Here is a 16903-nt window from a genome sequence, read left to right as displayed (position 1 = left end):
TTTCTAGTTTTTTTAATATTTGCAAGAAAAAGAAGAACACAGTAAAACAAAGAAAGAGAGATGGGGCGAGGGGACCATTGAATTAATTCACCCATTCTTTTAAAGCACTTGATTTATTTTGCAAGCATAAATTGGGGAACGGTGAATTAATGCACCCATTCTTTTTCTTTGTTTTCTTCCTCTTAATTAATTTTTTTCTCCTCTTCTGAATTGCACAACAGATTTTTCTTGAAGATTCTAATATTGACGACAAAAAAAAAATGCGAATGAAAAAAAAAAAAGAATATTCAGTTCCCCGACAAGAGACACAGGGGCAGGCTTCCATGTTCCAAATTTTGCACAAACAAAAAGAATACAATGAATTTTTCTTTTGAAAATAGATTATCAACGAATTTGAAACAATTAATTAATAAAAATATAAATGTATATAAATTAAACTTTAAAAGCCATAGTTATGAAATTAGAATATAAACTTACAAGATCAAAACTGGAGAGAACGTACGTGGTTATGGTGGTAACTAAATAATGGTGATAATATGATATCTAATGATTTATGTATTAAGATTTATAGATAAGTAAGATACAATTGTCTTTTTTATTAAAATATAGGGTTATAATCAAAATTTTAAAAAAGTATGGTAGTTTCTTAAATAAATTGCTTATGAAAAGCAATCTCCTACCTACTTTTAAAATATGCTGACAAAATAGAAAAAAATTATGAAATAAGCTCATTTCACAAAATTTACCAAACATTTCAACTAATATCTTCTTTAAATTGCTAAGGCGATATTTACAAGAAGTCAATATCTTCGTTAAAATCCTTATGTAACCCATATAGGTCAATTTGTTTTATGAACTATATGCTCATCAATTTCAATGAAACGTGCATGATATATGATTATTTCTCAGTTTATTTAACATTTACTTTTTTGTGGACGTGACTTCCTTTCGCTATTTTTGTTCCTTCTTTTTCTCACCAAAATATACGCATTATCTTACATTCCTCTACCACTTTATGACTAATATGATCATCAATTTAAATAAAACATGACATTTGATTATTTCACAGCTTATTAAATAATTACTTTGCTTCATTTCCTTACTTCTGTTCCTTTTTCGTCTCAAGAAAATCTACACGTTATCTTATACTCCTCTGCCATGTGCATACCAAAACAGCCCAACATGACGTTAAAACATTAACTTGCGATTTTTATTTATGAATATGGTGATATTTTTGGTAAAATGGTATTAAGATTAGTGATATAAGGCCTTTGCTTGTGAAGCCTAGGTTTGTGAATTCGAAGGTGGGCAGAATTATCAGAATTAAAGATTGCCTTAAAAAGATTAAGAATATGCAGAGCTTTAAGAGGTAATATCTCTTAATTGCCTTGAACTCTATATTTATTTTGTACTGCATGTTTCTTCTGGCTACTAATTACTTTGGTTTAGGTGCTAGACCTTCCAATAGCACTCGTTATTCAAAAATACTTGGTAGAAGTTTCAACTGTAAATATCCTAGATTAGGAGCTCTTGAAACTATTGGGTCCATCTCATTTAGGTGGCCCAAGCCCAAAGGTTAGTAAGTTTGGGTAATTAAGTAATTAATGAAAAATTAAAGGGGGCAATGAAATTTGCCTTTAAAAAGCAAGCGGCGGTCCTAATTTGTGCATCGCAAAAAGACGAGTGGGGAAAGAGAGAAGAAGACCGTGGCTGACAATTACAATTTGGGACGAGATTTTCAATTTTTAATTGGCCGATCAGACGGTAAAATTAATTTTATTTTTTTTTAAATTTTGAGGGTAAATTTCTGGCATCGTTCTCTACAATTCTACTATCTTAATTTTTATTTTATCCTCTCTTTGGTTATTATTTGATATACTTATTTGTTAAAGAAACAATTATTAGGCTCTTATTATAAGCTAAGAATATTGAGATTCTGATGTTGGTAGCCTCTAGTATTATTTAGAGAAGAATTTGTGCTGTAATCTCATTAATATAGTAGAAGTCTTTATCGAACTATAGTCCCGTGGTTTTTCCCGCTTTGGGTTTTCCACGTAAAAATCTGTGTCTCTTGTGTTGGTTTTTGCTTTAGATTTATTGGTTTATTTTTTTGCCTATTTATTTGTGATGCACATCCTATTTTAATCACACAAAGAGGGAATGAGGTTTTTTTGTGCTTAATTTGCAAATGCTTGTGTTAGTCCCTTTCCCAACAGAAACTGATTTTCGTTTGATCCATTAATACAATGGAGTAATTTGGAATGAGTTAAGACTAATTGTATTATGCATAAAAGGTGTAATTATCAAGAGTCAAGTGTCTTTGGGTAACAATAGAAGACTTGTATTTTTAACTTTCTATGCTTGTATTGCTTTTGGGCTTAGTTGTGGTGTGTTACTCTTACACCTAAGCTTGGTGGCTAAAAGACATCTAATTGCAAGCCTTTTTTTAAACAATATACTATGTTGTATTAGATATTAAATTTTATTATGATATTTTTTTTTTGTTTCTGGTGGCTGGAAGATCACTGACTTGTGAGTTTTTTTATATAATGAGAAATATACACACTTTCTTAAAACTAGATGTTAATTGAAAACTTGAATTCTATAATTTGCACTCTCACTCTCTCTCATTCATATATATATATATATATATATAAGAGAATCAATTCATCATCACCTTTTTTATTTTATTTTATTTTATTTTATTTTGTATCTCTAGTTAAATGTACTCTACCTTAGTTATTTCTAATGAAATGAGCTACAACCTTCTTGTTCTCTAATTTTTGTTTAAAATAATTGAGTTTATTTGTTAATAGCTTATGAATATTTTTATTTTGGACCAAAATATGTTTATTTCTGTTAAGTATTGTCTCTCTATTGCTTGTTAATTAATTTTGCAATTGTTGGAATTTGCTAACCAATTTCTTTTCCGTTTTCTTATATTTGTTTTCAGATTTGGTTAATTGTTTGAAGTGTTTTTTTTCCTCAACTTCTCCTTTATCCCTAACCCTTCAAATTCATTGAATGGAGAAGCTATTGGTGATAATGCACAATTGCACTACTTATGTTCCAAGAGTGAAAAATAATAATCCTTTTAAATTTAGCTTTTAGATTTGTTAAATTTAGCCCCTAAATTCAGCTACAAGTAAAAGAAAATTGACTGGATAATAGCAATTTTAATGTATGTGAGATTATTCAATTATAAGAATAAGATGTCTTGTGTATTGAAGTATTTGGATTGTGTAATATGTACTAATAATATTTACATGTTATGAAAGGTTTTGCAATATAAATTGATTTTTGTTGTTATTTGTTGGTACATTTAATTTAATCAACAAATCAATAGTCAATATGCCATCTTCTAATTTTTTTAAAAATATTAAATAAATAATTGACACTATAATAATAGCAATCAATGACACTAATATAGTATTGCTACATTGTGATGCTATAGTGCCATAACATTGGTGATATTATAGTAATAATAACCACTGACACCATTATGGTGACACTACAAATAAATATCTCTATGTTTTGACTGTAATGTTATTGACACAATTAACAAGTGTCATTGAAAGTAATTATTGACAATATTCTAAAGTCAGTAAATATCATTTTTCTAATAGTGCATGGTTTGGTTAAATGTACACATAAATCTCTAAGGTTTTATACCCCTTTTTGATCATTATACCCTTTCAATATAGTAATTAAGAAAATTGACTTTAAAGTCTTTTAATAAGTAGAAATATACCATTAATAATTAAATCTTTCTAATATACCTATAATATTAAAATAAGTGTTCTAATATTTCAAATATTTTTTAAATGAAAATTATTATATTTACTTTTAATATAACACTTGTATCTATTATAAATATATTTATAAAAAATCTTGGGTTAAATAAATTTTACTATTAACAAAAACTGATTGGCATATTAATAACATTTAGATATTTTTTAAATATTCAAAATGATAAAAAAAATATATTTATATTTATTTGAATATTATATTTTTAAATTATAAAATGTAAAATAAATCTTTCTTTTACACATATTAATAATAAAACTTATCCCAAATTATTAATATGAAATTAATTTAAATTGTACATATCTACCATAGGTATTTTAATATTATGTTTTTATATATTTTAAAATTTAGAGTCAATTTTTTTAAGTTAATAAAGTAAAAAGGTAAAAGGACCTCTATATGAACATTTTTAAAACTTAAGTTCTAATACATTTCATTAAATCAAGGGAATAGAGATGCAATTTTTCCTTTATTAAAATAGTACATTTAAATGATCATGAACAACAACTGTTTCCTGAAGAAACAGTAGAAATAAGCGAATGAATGGAAAAAAAAAGTGTGGGTGGAATCGGATGCCAATGGCAATGGCAAAAGGGAGAGGTGATTTGAATTGTGTTTATCAGCACAAAAAGATATATTATTCTATAAATTAAGCAGAGCCAACAACATTTACTTCTTGGGATCATTAGTCAACGTTCAATTTCATCAAAAAGAAAAAGGAGGTAGAATCAATCTGCATAAATTGGCCCTAGGCATTGGAATTTCACAAAACTATGAAGCGGAAATTTGTTTTTTTTTTTTTTTTTTTGGTCAAACTAAGTAGTAATCGGCTCATTTCTCTTCTACAAAAATAATTTTTTGAGTTCTGATAATTCATTATTGTAAATCAGAATTCTTTCAATTTCGGTGGAAACGAAGTCTCACGGAAATAGAGAAGAAGTTCCACCACCTGACCACCACATTCATTGTTAAGTCTTTGAGGGTTTTTGTAGCATATATAGCAAATGTCAATTACAATTACAACCAATCACATGAATTTTCAGCTTTCATGTAGGTCCTTTGAACAACAGTCAGAGAGCATGGAAAAAAATTGTATAAATCCTCTCAATCACAACAAAACCGGCAAAACAATATTCAAACGGCTCCTGCTAACGCTAATGAGCTAAACCTAATTCCGTCTCCGGGGGAGGGGGGGGGCGAGGCAGGAGAGTTTTTTGCTTTGGTAATTAATCTTTTTAGAAGCCGGGTACATCATCAGTGGGAAGGAGTAGCCTCTTTAGGGCACGGGTTCTGAATTAGAACTTCAAAGAGTGCGTGAAATAGTAATAAATTTTAAAAAAAAATTACGCTTTTTCAGTATAATTGTAAGTACTTTTTATTCAAAAAGTTTGAGTTGTACTTGTTATTCCAGTTTTATCAGAATTGTGTTATTTGAAAAGCTTGAAATTAGTATAATAAGTAAATAGATTTGTAATTTCACTTTTTAATTTTATGGATCTTTGAAATGATGCCTATTTAAAATCTTTATTTTTCAAATGAAAATATTTATTACAACCTTGTAATAAACAAGAATGGTTTATTTTTGGATGAAAATATTTATTAGTAGTTACAACCTCGTCTGACAAATATGCGTTCAATTTATTCGATTTTCATTTAATAAGGTGAAGATTGTGATATTACAAACTTGTTATAAATAAAAATGTAGAGCTTTGGAAATTGAAGAGAAAAGAACCAACCATTAACGAAAATGGTGCATGAAGGTTAAAAAATGTTAAATGGTTGAATTAATTTTGAACTTATTTGACGTGTAGACTAAATTAACCAGTTCCGTCAAAAGAGTTACAATGTTTTTTAAATCCTATTTCATTAACATCAAAAGTCATCTTAAGAATTGTTGGCTTCATGGGGCCAGTAAACACCCTTAGAACAATAGAAGATGAAGTTAAATGGTTTAATATTCATTCTATGAGCACCAATATAGTGGCCTTTACTTTTAAAGCTAAGTATATAGAAGTGGAGAAGAGTGACATGCTAGCTAGGAAGTTGCAACAAATCCCTTGATCCAACAAAAACCTTGGGTACAATTATTTTTTAAATTATTTACAATAATATTTCCTTTATTTTGATCTTAATTTATTACAATCGTGAAATTAAGCCTTCTTCTTTTTATTCGAAATCGGATGATCAGCAAAAAAAAGTTAGACCAAGCTTAGGTAATACATTAGAACTTCAATAATTTAAGAGCCATGGGAACATAGAAAATCTAATAATTTAGTGAATATTAATTAATTGATATATTAAAATATTTTTAATTTATGAAGATATTCTTTAGTAGTTAGTTGCATTACATTAGTAGTAATAAGACTATTATAGATATTTTATTTTTCTATGTTAAAAATGACATTTACAAAAAGTCTCATCTCGCATAAAGAAGCACTCAGAGCAATACTAACATTGAATAATTTATTGATGTATAATGACAATAACAATTAGAATTTCGCATAGTTAAAAGTTAGAGATAAGATTCAAGTCACATCCAATTTCGAAAAGAAACTGATGAACTAAGCACATTTTTTTTCTTTAACCAAAATCACATAAATATATCATATATATTTAATTTCAAATTAGGTAATAATTAATTTATATAGTGAGTGGATCCTATAAAAATAGGATTTTTTTAAAAAAAAAATCATTGCATTAATAAACTAAATTGATTTCTCTTGCACTCACTACAAGAAAACATGCAATAGATGACGGGAAATAATTGTCATAAAAAATGGTGCATGACAGACAATTCATCTGTCATTTAAGTCACTGTCATTAATGTATGACATAATATTTTCCGTCATAAATTCATGATGGCATTTTATAGTCATATATCCGTCACATAATATTTTAATGTGAAAAAATAATTAATTCAAAATTTGAATTTTTTTAAAATTTTTGGCAAGAAATTAAATTGTCATTTGTAAATTTATTATTCAATTTTGGCAGGACATTTTTTATGACAGACTTTATGATGGGTATTTCCCGTCATAAAGCTATATATTTTTTAAAAAAATTATATTATGATTATAATTTATTTATGAATTCTTGTTTACAAATTTAATTAATTAGTAAAAATGAATATTGTCAAAAAAACTAAAAACAATTAATATTAATTAACATCCATTCAATCCAACAAATTAATTTCAAAATAAATACATCTATTATATATCCAATGTCATCACCACCAATACATAATAAAACATCTCAAATTAAAAAGAACCATCAAAAAATATAAAACAATTGTTAAATTCCGATTAAACTCCAAGAAAAGCAATTCAAATTCCAGCCACCAAGCCAAGTTACCCAACAAAACTCCCAAAGATTAATGGAAATACTCCAATAGCAAGACTTCCAGCAGCAATACTACCCTCTTCCAGTGGCAATACTCCAACTACCACATACCCATCAACATCCATTCAATCCAACAAATTAATTTCAAAATAAATACATCTATTATATATCCAATGTCATCACCACCAATACATAATAAAACATCTCAAATTAAAAAGAACCATCAAAAAATATAAAACAATTGTTAAATTCCGATTAAACTCCAAGAAAAGCAATTCAAATTCCAGCCACCAAGCCAAGTTACCCAACAAAACTCCCAAAGATTAATGGAAATACTCCAATAGCAAGACTTCCAGCAGCAATACTACCCTCTTCCAGTGGCAATACTCCAACTACCACATACCCATCAACACTCTAACTCATACCTAGCAACCCACCATCTTCCAACAGCATTGTAATTCCAGCCACATACCCAGTACCGTTTTTATGCTGCAACTGCAGATTATTGCGAGCTGCTTCCCTATAGTTTCCAAAGTAAACATCTTTAGGAAGATGGTCATAGTTCTTCTTAAACATCGAGACATGTGACAACGTGATAAATCAACAATTAGGAATGTTGTGTGCTCGTGTTAAGATGCAACCATCCAAGAGTGTGTAGAAAAGTTCCAGATGATAATCATATTAGAAAAAACTTGTGAAGCCTTTAATAAACAAGCCTAGAATGACTGATATTACATTGATTTATCTGTTTACCTAGCCAGAAGCATGGGAAGCAACCAAAAGAGAGATCCTACCTCAATAAAAGGCTCCCTGATATCATCTCACTCAATGCTACTCTCCTGTATATTGCATGATTATCGTTCATGTCAACGTGACAATGCAAAGGGACCATCAAAATAAAGAGTGTGAAATTCTTTTTGCACCAAAATATACTAATGGGATTTTATTCGTGTAATAAGTACTGATCCACTCACATAATTAAGGAAGACTACCATATCAATATTGCTAGGTACATCTTACAGTAGCTATCTCAGGTAATAAACAAACAAAACTGAATGACCTTGCAACAAAATTTAAACCCCTCACCCCCAACCCAATGTCATAAACTCTTCACATTTACATCACAGTTTTAAAACTCTGTGTATGCACATAAGAAACTCAAAACAAAGTGTGTTGCATCTTAGTTGAAACAATTAGAAATTGGATAAAACTATGCATAATTAAAAATAAAAATATATAATCTCTATCAACATTGACCATTTAAATCGAATATCAGTATACACTGACCTTTTGACTTGTTGTTCCTCTAGTTCTCTTGTTCTGTATATAACAACCTTTACCCCCTGCAAACATATAAGTTATAGTTCATGGCTATGGATATTTGAAAAACAAAAGTGAAAAGTCCTAATTATTACAAGCAATTGAGGAAGCAGATCTCACCGAAACTGACTCAAAGACTTTGGATACAGCAGGAGAGGTAGCCTTCCCCTCCACAAAAAGGAAAAAATTGGAAATACCAATAACCTTGTGATCCTGCATATGGTCTATTCAAGGCCAGCAAAAGTGCTTGTTGTAATACATATCTAGACAAGGTCAAACCAATAGGAAGAGTACATGAATTGGTGCCAATACCTGAAATTTAGCAAATTTAAAATTATCCAAAAGAAACAGATTCTAAATTTCTCTGTTGAGTGGGAAAAAAAAACAGAGTAACGTCATTGATCACAGCCTGATTTAAAAACTTCTCAGCCTGCAGTATAATTTCTATTGAATTCCATTACATTCAGGGACAGCAATTACTACGTACTCCAGATTTATGAATCATAACTCATTCTACAAGTAAATTTAAGAATTTCCTTAGAAAATTATGTTTCATGTATGAGATATATCATTAAAATATGTTGTAAATCAGCACACTTCCATTCCACATCTGCATTTAATGCTTAAGCACATACCAACGTTTAAAACTCCATAGATGAGAATAATTGACTAAACGTTAAAAAGAGCAAAAATAAAATAAAATAGTGAAAGTAAAATGGAATATTCATTTGCAAATACTTAGTAAAAAAGAAATTATGGAGTAAATAAAGCTAATAGAAGAAACTTAACTTAATCACAGAAGTGAAACATAATCAAATTTCTTCAACCAAAACAAAAAAGAAAGAAAACGCAACTGTGAATATTCAAGAAGCAAGATCCAAAAACTGAAATAGACCCACTAATTACAATCGTCCAAAAATTAAGGAAAATAACTTATGCCATACAAAGAAAAACAAAAAGGAAAAAAAACAAAAACAAAATAATGTGTCTACTATATAATAAATACAAAAACAAAAAAGAAACCCATCAAAGATTTAATCTTCAAAAACCCATAAAGGGTATGAATCAAACCAAACGAAAATGACAAGAAAAAGGCTCACCTTGGCTTTTAGATCGGCTCCGTAATTAAACTTTCAGTCTTTGAAATAAGAAAAGGAAGGGGTGTTACTCCGGCCAAGAATATCAATGCAACCACCGGAGGAGGAGGAGGAACAGACAGTGGTGGTGGCAGGGAGGAGGGAGGAGTCAACGTCCATTCCGATCTAAAAGCCAAGGAGATAGAGTGAAACAAAGTGAAGGAGACAGATCGTATTAGAGGCCAAAGTGAAACTAAGCAAGAAGAAATCAAGTATGATGGCAACGACAGTTGTGAACAGTAGAAGGACGGCAAGAATAAGGGTTTCAGACAGAGGGTTTGTGAATGGAGAGAAGGAGGAAGAGAAGTAGCGTTTAGGGATTTTGATTTCTAAGTAGCATTATAACGTTTAACACTTAGAAAAAAGAAACAAAGCTTTAAGTTGCTAAAATGGTAGCGTTTTGGTGGCATTTTTTTAATTATTAAAACACATCTTTTATTTTTTAAATAAAATAATACATCAAATTTGGGTCAAATGTGGTTAAAATCATTTTTCTATCATATTTTTTTGATAGGATAAATTTCTAGGGTCAGGCTACAGTGCAACTGTGGTACCGTGCCACAGTTGCACCAGCCATTGTATCCACTCAAATGAGTAGGGTCCACTTAAATAAGTGGGAATCCAACGGTTGGGTGCAACTGTGGCACGGTACCACAGTTGCACCATAGTTTTATCCAAATTTCTATCACAATTCTATCATAATTTCATGATAAAAAATAATCATATCATAAAACCATCATAAATTCGTGATAGTAAATATTTCTATCAGAAGCCCGTCATAAATCTAATGATAGATTGAAAATCTATCATAATGTTGTTGTAATTTCATGATATACCTATAATCTGTCATAAACTATCCGTCATCTATTGCATATTTTCTTGTAGTGACTGTATTTGTACCCAATGAATTTTTCTTATTTACTTAGTCATGCAAGAGTCAAGATATCAGATCAGCCTCAATGTTATATGAATTATTATCAAAGAATAAGAAATAAAAAAGAAATTGATTTAAAATGAAAATATAATTGTCGAGTTGTTTATTGTTCATTCAATAGTGGATTCCTTATTTTAAAGGAGAAAGGCCACTCATATCCTCAAGATTTGCTTAAATAGTCACACAAATCCCCTTAGTTTCATAAATGGTCACACAAATCTTTTTTTTTTACTATTATATCCTTAATTACAACAACCCAATAGTTGGCTTTAAATAAACTTCTATAATAAATATAAATAAAAATAATATAATATATAAAATAAGATAAAATTTATAAATTATTTGGAATATTAGAAAAGTTATTTTAACATTATTAATTTGTCATATTCATTTATTATTTACTAATAATAAAATCTATTTGGCATATTAATAATATTAAAATAAGGGTTATTATCATTTTACTATTTCGAAAATTGAAAAATATCAAATGACCACAATAAGTATTGTCCGATATCATTTTCCTACTATATCTTTACAAAAATATCATTTTACTACTTTTTCGTTAGTTGACTAATAAAATAATAATTTTACCCTTCATGATTAAAAAAAAAATTACTTGAAGCTTATTTACAAAACCAACTCTTCCACATTTATTCGATTATCCAAGTTTCATTTACAACATTAGAATATAAAAATAGAATCATTAATAAGATAAATTTGTAATCTATATATTATAATTCCAACAAAAAGAATTATGTTGGTATTTTGTATCTATTTTTTTAAATGGCTTACAAATCTATCTTATTAATGATACCATTTTTATATCATAATGTTGGAAATGAAACTTGGATGATCGAATAAATGTAGAAGAGCTAATTTTGTAAAGAGTAATGATACAGCCACAAACTCTTGTACAAACTTATTTTGTACAAACTGACGTGGCATTAATTCATTGGTTGAATGAAAATATAAAATAATAAAAACAAATCATGTGGGCCAAGTGATATTTAATTCAACCAATCTTATCATGCCACGTCAGTTTGTACAAGAGTTTGTGGCTATATCATTACTCTTTTGTAAATAAGCTTCAAGCATTTTTTTTAATCATGAAGGGTAAAATTAGTATTTTGTTAGTCAACTAACTAGTCAACTAACAGTTGTAATGAAAAAGTAGTAAAATGATATTTTTGTAAAGATATAGTAGGAAAATGATAGGGGACAATACTTCTTATAGTCGTTTGATATCTTTCAATTTTTGAAGTAGTGAAATAATAATAACCCTTAAAATAATTATACCTAACATTCACAGTAATTTATAAAGTTTATATTATTTTATTTACAATATCTTTTTCATTATGTCTATATTAGTATAAATTTTAAAGTCAATTTTTGGATTAAAATTTTAGTATTAATAAAACCCATCATGATAGATTAATAATAACTTAATATTAAAAATAATATTCATTATACATGTTATTTTATTAATATACTTATTACAATATTTTATTTGTATCATATGATATTTATTTATTATTTTTATCGTATTACCATATTTATATTTATTTGGGTTGTTATGATTAAAAGATATAATAGTCATTTATGAAATTATTTACTACCTTATAATTAATAAATATATTGTAAATGATTGAATAAAAATAAATTTACAATCTACTCTTACCAAGAAGAAGACGAAGAACTGAAGAAGCCAAGAAAGAGAGCATGATATGGAATTCCGAAGGAAATAAATGCTCATTATTTATTTATTTATTTATGTGAATGGCAGAGTTGTAAATAAAAAGAGTGGTATAATTGTAAATAAAACAGTGATAACTTTTTAAATTTTGCATAATGGCATTTTTGTAAGTTTCTCAAAATTTTAGACGGGCTGGAGCGGTTAGCTTTGCCAGTATACATGATTTTTTTCTCAAACCTTAAGGCAACATTTCCTTGGGGGTAGAGGAGTGAGAAGAGGAAAAGAATTTAATTTCCTTTTCACTTTCCACTGTTTGGTTGGACCAAATTCAATGAAATTGAATTTCCATTAAAATTTAATTTCTATCAAATTCCTCATCTATTGGAATACAAAAATTCCAATATTATCCTCTAATAAAATTAATTTTAAATAAGTTAAAGTGAAAATAATTTATATTTATTTTCTTAAATTAATAGGATTATTTACTTATAAAAAAAGCATTAAGGTTGTCACCGAAGACTCGCCGAAGTTTCGCCGGAGATGTATTTCACCATCAAAACGGTTACCAATGGAATTCTCATGAGCCAATCAACAACTCTATGGAGTTAGAAATGCTAATATACATTGTTATTTACCTCAAATCTTGTTTAAATATTTGGGAAGATGGCGGTCAACATCAGTCAACAGCAGTGGTCAACGCCAGCCAACGGAGGTCCACGACGGTCAACGGCGGCGTAATTTTTATCTTAAAAAATAAAATTCTCTATTTAATTAGGTAATTTCAATAGGCAAAACCTATTATTGTTTTCAATAATTATAAATATTTGAAACTAAATTAAACATATAACTAACTATGCAATGCTACTTATTTTGATTATAAAATAATAATGAATTAATTAAAAATATAATATAAAATTAAATGTTTTGTTATTAAGTTATTTTCTATATTAAATTAATTCATAGTTTAATTATTTTTTTATTTGTTAACAATATTAACAGTAAAAATATTGGGTATATATGTCTAAATAAAAAACATATAATTTCTTTTCCTTTCAAATTTAATGTGAAACCAAACAATAACAATTAATTTTTTGAGTCTTCTCCTCTCATCACCTTTCCACGCCTCTCCTTTTTTCTCCTCTCCTCTCCTCTCATTTCTTAAAATCAAACACCACCTAAGAGTGTGGGTATTATTTTCCCTAAATGTAATATTGAAAAGTTATTGTGCCAAAGAGGTTATTACTTTTTCAATAATAAGTGTATTGGTATATATTCATTTGAATAGAAAGGAAATTTATTTTTTTATTTGATAAACTTGTAACGTATTTACCCCGTCACCTATTAATTGTCTGCACAATCTTCAAGGTTGAGAGTCAAATAGGGATCGATAGCTCGCTCTAAGTTAGAAATAATCCAACTTTGTAAACATATGAAAGAATTTTCAAAGTGGTAGTCTCGTTGACGAAAAAAATGGCAGTCTTGTCCTACTTCCTAATTAGAAAAAAATTAAAGAAATTTGGGAAATTTATAGACATGGCCACTTTGCACTTCTTAATTTTTTTTTTGTTTTGACCACGAGGTATTCTGGGGAGGGCCCTAACTGTGGGAGGCACCTTTAAACCCGTACCACAACTCAGATTAGAAGTTCCCGCTCGAACCGAGAGGCACAGGTTCTCCCTTATTTCTTATAAAAATAACCAACTTCATGCCATTTTGACACATTTACCCTTAATCAACCAAAATACAAAAGCAAAATAAAAGACATTTCTCTCATCTCTCACCCCTGCTCACGACTTTAACATTATTCATTTGACTTGATTGTTGAGGATTTATTGTCGATTGAAGAGTGATAGTGTTTGAATTGGGTGGGCCTCAACGAAATTGATAATTTTGGAAGAAAAAGAGGTTTAAAGTTCATGGCACACGAAGTGACTTAAATGTCTTTGAAAGTGTTTTCCATTTTTTTTTATTCGATGCCATTTCCCGGGTGATAGATGGCGTGCGTCCATCAAGGGTAAATGTGACTAAAATTTCGCAATTGGTTAACTTTACAAGAAAGTTGAGTATGACTTTTGGTGAGAGTATGGCTTGGTGAAATTGAAAAGCGAAAAGTATTTCCATAAATTTTCCAAGGAACTTCTATTTTTTTTTTTTTGGGTGGGTTATAAAGCCTTTTTCCTTCTTTATTTTTATTATTATTATTTGCCTAATGATAAGAAATTGAAAATATAAAAGAAAGAAAAACTTGCCGTACAATTTAATTTATTTTCTTTGGTGGTTCATCATTCATCATAGCCTTTTTCCACATGCAGTCTCCTTTGTATGATTAGAAAAAGCAAAGGATCGAGTTCCTTACACTGGTAAGATTGGGATCTCGTCAAGCAAGAATCGTTGCACTGGTAAGATTGCGATCTCCTCAAGCAATAGGAACGATAGCCTTCAAACAAGTTATCACAAAATTGTTTAGAATAATGTATCTTACAACTCTGAAGCATTAATCGACTTTGTATGGATTTTGCTTAGTTTCTCTAGCCGTGTGACTGTATGAGGGGCGATATCCGTGATCGGGATCATTGCTGTAGGAATTATTTCTAAGGATATAAAGAATTGAAATTGAAAAAAATATATAACTTTTTGAGTTGTTTATGATCATTCGATTAGTGGGTTATTATTGTTGATTTTGCTTCCCTCTTGTTGTACAAAAAGTGCTGTAACTAAAATTCTTAGATGTTGAAACTATTATCAATCAGTAGTTGTTAGCTAGTACACATCGAAATTTTTGAAATTCAGATATAATTCTTGGCATTCATGGTAACTTTTATGAAAAATTTAAGTACTCGTGTTTTCTGTGGATGTCAATAATTTATGGAAATGCAGATTTCAACATTCTTGAAATTTGATAGTGCTTGATATTGTGACTTAAATGCAGACCAGGTCATGGCAAGTGAACCAGCTGACATAGTGCTTGATCTTGTTGGGCAAAAGCTTCGTCGTCTAACAGCTACGCCATCTGATCAGTTCAACATTTTCAAGGTGCCTGATGTACTGCGAAAGTTAAATGAAAAGGCTTATGAACCAGAAATGCTAGCAATTGGTTCTTATCATCACGGCAAAGAACAATTATTGGCCTTTGAAGAGCACAAAACTCGCTATCTTAAAAAACTTCTAGAGCGTACTCGTATACCTTTGTCAGACTATGTCATGGCCATGAGGGCATTGGAAGAAAGAGCTCGAAAGTGTTATGGAGGGTCCACAAGTTTAAACAGAGATGAGTTTGTGCAAATGATGCTTCTCGATGGTTGCTTTATTGTTGAAGTTATTCGCAAGTTTAGGTTGAAACATTTGAGAGGAGATGATGACCCAAATTTTAAACTAGGTTGGATGTTACCTTCCATAGCACGAGATATGATTTTGCTTGAGAATCAACTTCCATTTTTTGTTATTTGGAAGTTGTTTATGATGACTGACATGCCTAGTGATTCAAGGAACGAAAACTTTCTTGTCATGATCCTGCGTTTTTTCAATGGCATATTACCAGGGAAAGGTTGTCGAAGAGATATTGTTTATCAAGTTGATGTTTACCCCATAAATGAAATAAAACATGTGGTCCATTTAATACACGAAAATTGGCTTCCTTCACCTGCAGGAGTTGAAGCATATAGGAATAATGCCACAAATGATAGTTACTGGAGCTTCATTGGTTCTGCCACAGAGATTCAAGAGGCTGGAATCCACTTCCGGAAGGTTGAGGTCCTTAAAGATGATTCCTTGTTCGATATTAAGTTTGAAAATGGGGTAATGAAGATGCCGTCCTTGGAAATTGGTGATGCTACAGAAACTATTTTACAGAATTTCATTGCATACGAGCAGTGTTCTCAAGACTTAAATCTGAAGCATGTAATCGATTATGTCGAATTCCTGAACTGCCTCATCAATTCTTCAAAGGATGCTGAATTACTCCGCCGTCGTGGAATAATTGAGAATTTGTTAGGAGATGACGAAGTGATTGCAACCTTATTGAACAAGCTTTGTGATGGCGTTGTACTCGGTGAGAAGTTCTATTACCGTGAGGTTTTCAACAAAGTGATTCTGCATTGCAGTAGGCGTCGTAATAAGTGGATGGCCAAGTTGAGGCACAATTATTTCAACACTCCATGGGCAATCATCTCCGTTCTTGCTGCTGTTGTCCTACTTCTCCTAACGTTGCTGCAAGCTCTGTTTGCAGTTCTTTCTTATTATCAACAAGCGCAAAGCCATTGAACATAGAAGCAGTTGTAAACAAACTTTTGAATAAATAACAGGCTGTGTTTCAATAATTCTAGAAAATTATAAATTTCAATTTGAGATTTGTGGTTGCCATGCTTATTGTGTCATACAAAGGCTGTTCGACAGATAGCCCAATGATGTGGTTTTGACGTGGAAGCCATAATTAAAAATTTGCTGCAAATGAGATTGGTATGAGAGCCTCTGGAAGGTTTGGGCAAGAACAATCGAGAATAATCCAAGATAAGGATGTGAATCACAAAAGGAAATTAACACAAAAATATACAATGAGTTTTTGTCATCCGTTGTTGTATTCATTGATGTAATCTAGAACCGTCGATTTTTGCTTAAAGTAAGTTCAACAAAGCATTAATGAATTAATTATAGATCAACGTTGAATTTGATATCTAT

The 16903-nt window shown here is 29.8% G+C and overlaps 2 protein-coding genes across 8 annotated transcripts; one reads left to right on the top strand and one right to left on the bottom strand.

Moving 5' to 3' along the window:
* Positions 1 to 7288: 7288 nt before the first annotated feature.
* LOC18032482 (glycosyltransferase-like KOBITO 1) lies at positions 7289 to 9962 on the bottom strand. 7 transcript variants are annotated; one of them, XM_006420518.2, is made up of 5 exons: positions 9567 to 9962; positions 8587 to 8778; positions 8434 to 8489; positions 7941 to 7985; positions 7289 to 7666 (listed from the first exon to the last, which is right to left on the bottom strand). In XM_006420518.2, the coding sequence occupies exons 2-5, from the start codon at positions 8683 to 8685 to the stop codon at positions 7561 to 7563; spliced, it is 306 nt and encodes a 101-aa protein (XP_006420581.1). In that variant the 5' UTR covers positions 8686 to 8778; positions 9567 to 9962; the 3' UTR covers positions 7289 to 7560. The 7 variants fall into 7 exon arrangements, 4 of the variants coding, with proteins under 4 accessions (XP_006420581.1, XP_024040831.1, XP_024040835.1 ...); XM_024185063.1 differs by having other exon boundaries at positions 8587 to 8729; XM_024185067.1 differs by having other exon boundaries at positions 8587 to 8690.
* A 5056-nt stretch (positions 9963 to 15018) lies between these two features.
* Positions 15019 to 16590, top strand: LOC18032506 (UPF0481 protein At3g47200). Its single transcript, XM_024183171.1, has 2 exons — positions 15019 to 15040; positions 15159 to 16590. The coding sequence occupies exon 2, from the start codon at positions 15167 to 15169 to the stop codon at positions 16487 to 16489; it is 1323 nt and encodes a 440-aa protein (XP_024038939.1). The 5' UTR covers positions 15019 to 15040; positions 15159 to 15166; the 3' UTR covers positions 16490 to 16590.
* The last annotated feature ends 313 nt before the right edge of the window (positions 16591 to 16903 follow it).

The sequence above is a fragment of the Citrus clementina genome, unplaced genomic scaffold (genome assembly GCF_000493195.1).
Source record: "Citrus clementina cultivar Clemenules unplaced genomic scaffold, Citrus_clementina_v1.0 scaffold_9, whole genome shotgun sequence".
Classification (NCBI taxonomy): Eukaryota; Viridiplantae; Streptophyta; class Magnoliopsida; order Sapindales; family Rutaceae; genus Citrus; species Citrus x clementina.
This window is presented reverse-complemented; position numbering and strand designations above follow the sequence as displayed.

Coding starts and splice junctions, on each gene's coding strand:
- LOC18032482 (XM_006420518.2), bottom strand. CDS start 8,685: ATGCAGGATCACAAGGTTATTGGTATTTCCAATTTTTTCCTTTTTGTG. Junction 8,490..8,586: donor AAGTCTTTGAGTCAGTTTCG/GTGAGATCTGCT, acceptor ATATGTTTGCAG/GGGGTAAAGGTTGTTATATA. Junction 7,667..7,940: donor TCAGGGAGCCTTTTATTGAG/GTAGGATCTCTC, acceptor TGGAAACTATAG/GGAAGCAGCTCGCAATAATC.
- LOC18032506 (XM_024183171.1), top strand. CDS start 15,167: ATGGCAAGTGAACCAGCTGACATAGTGCTTGATCTTGTTGGGCAAAAG.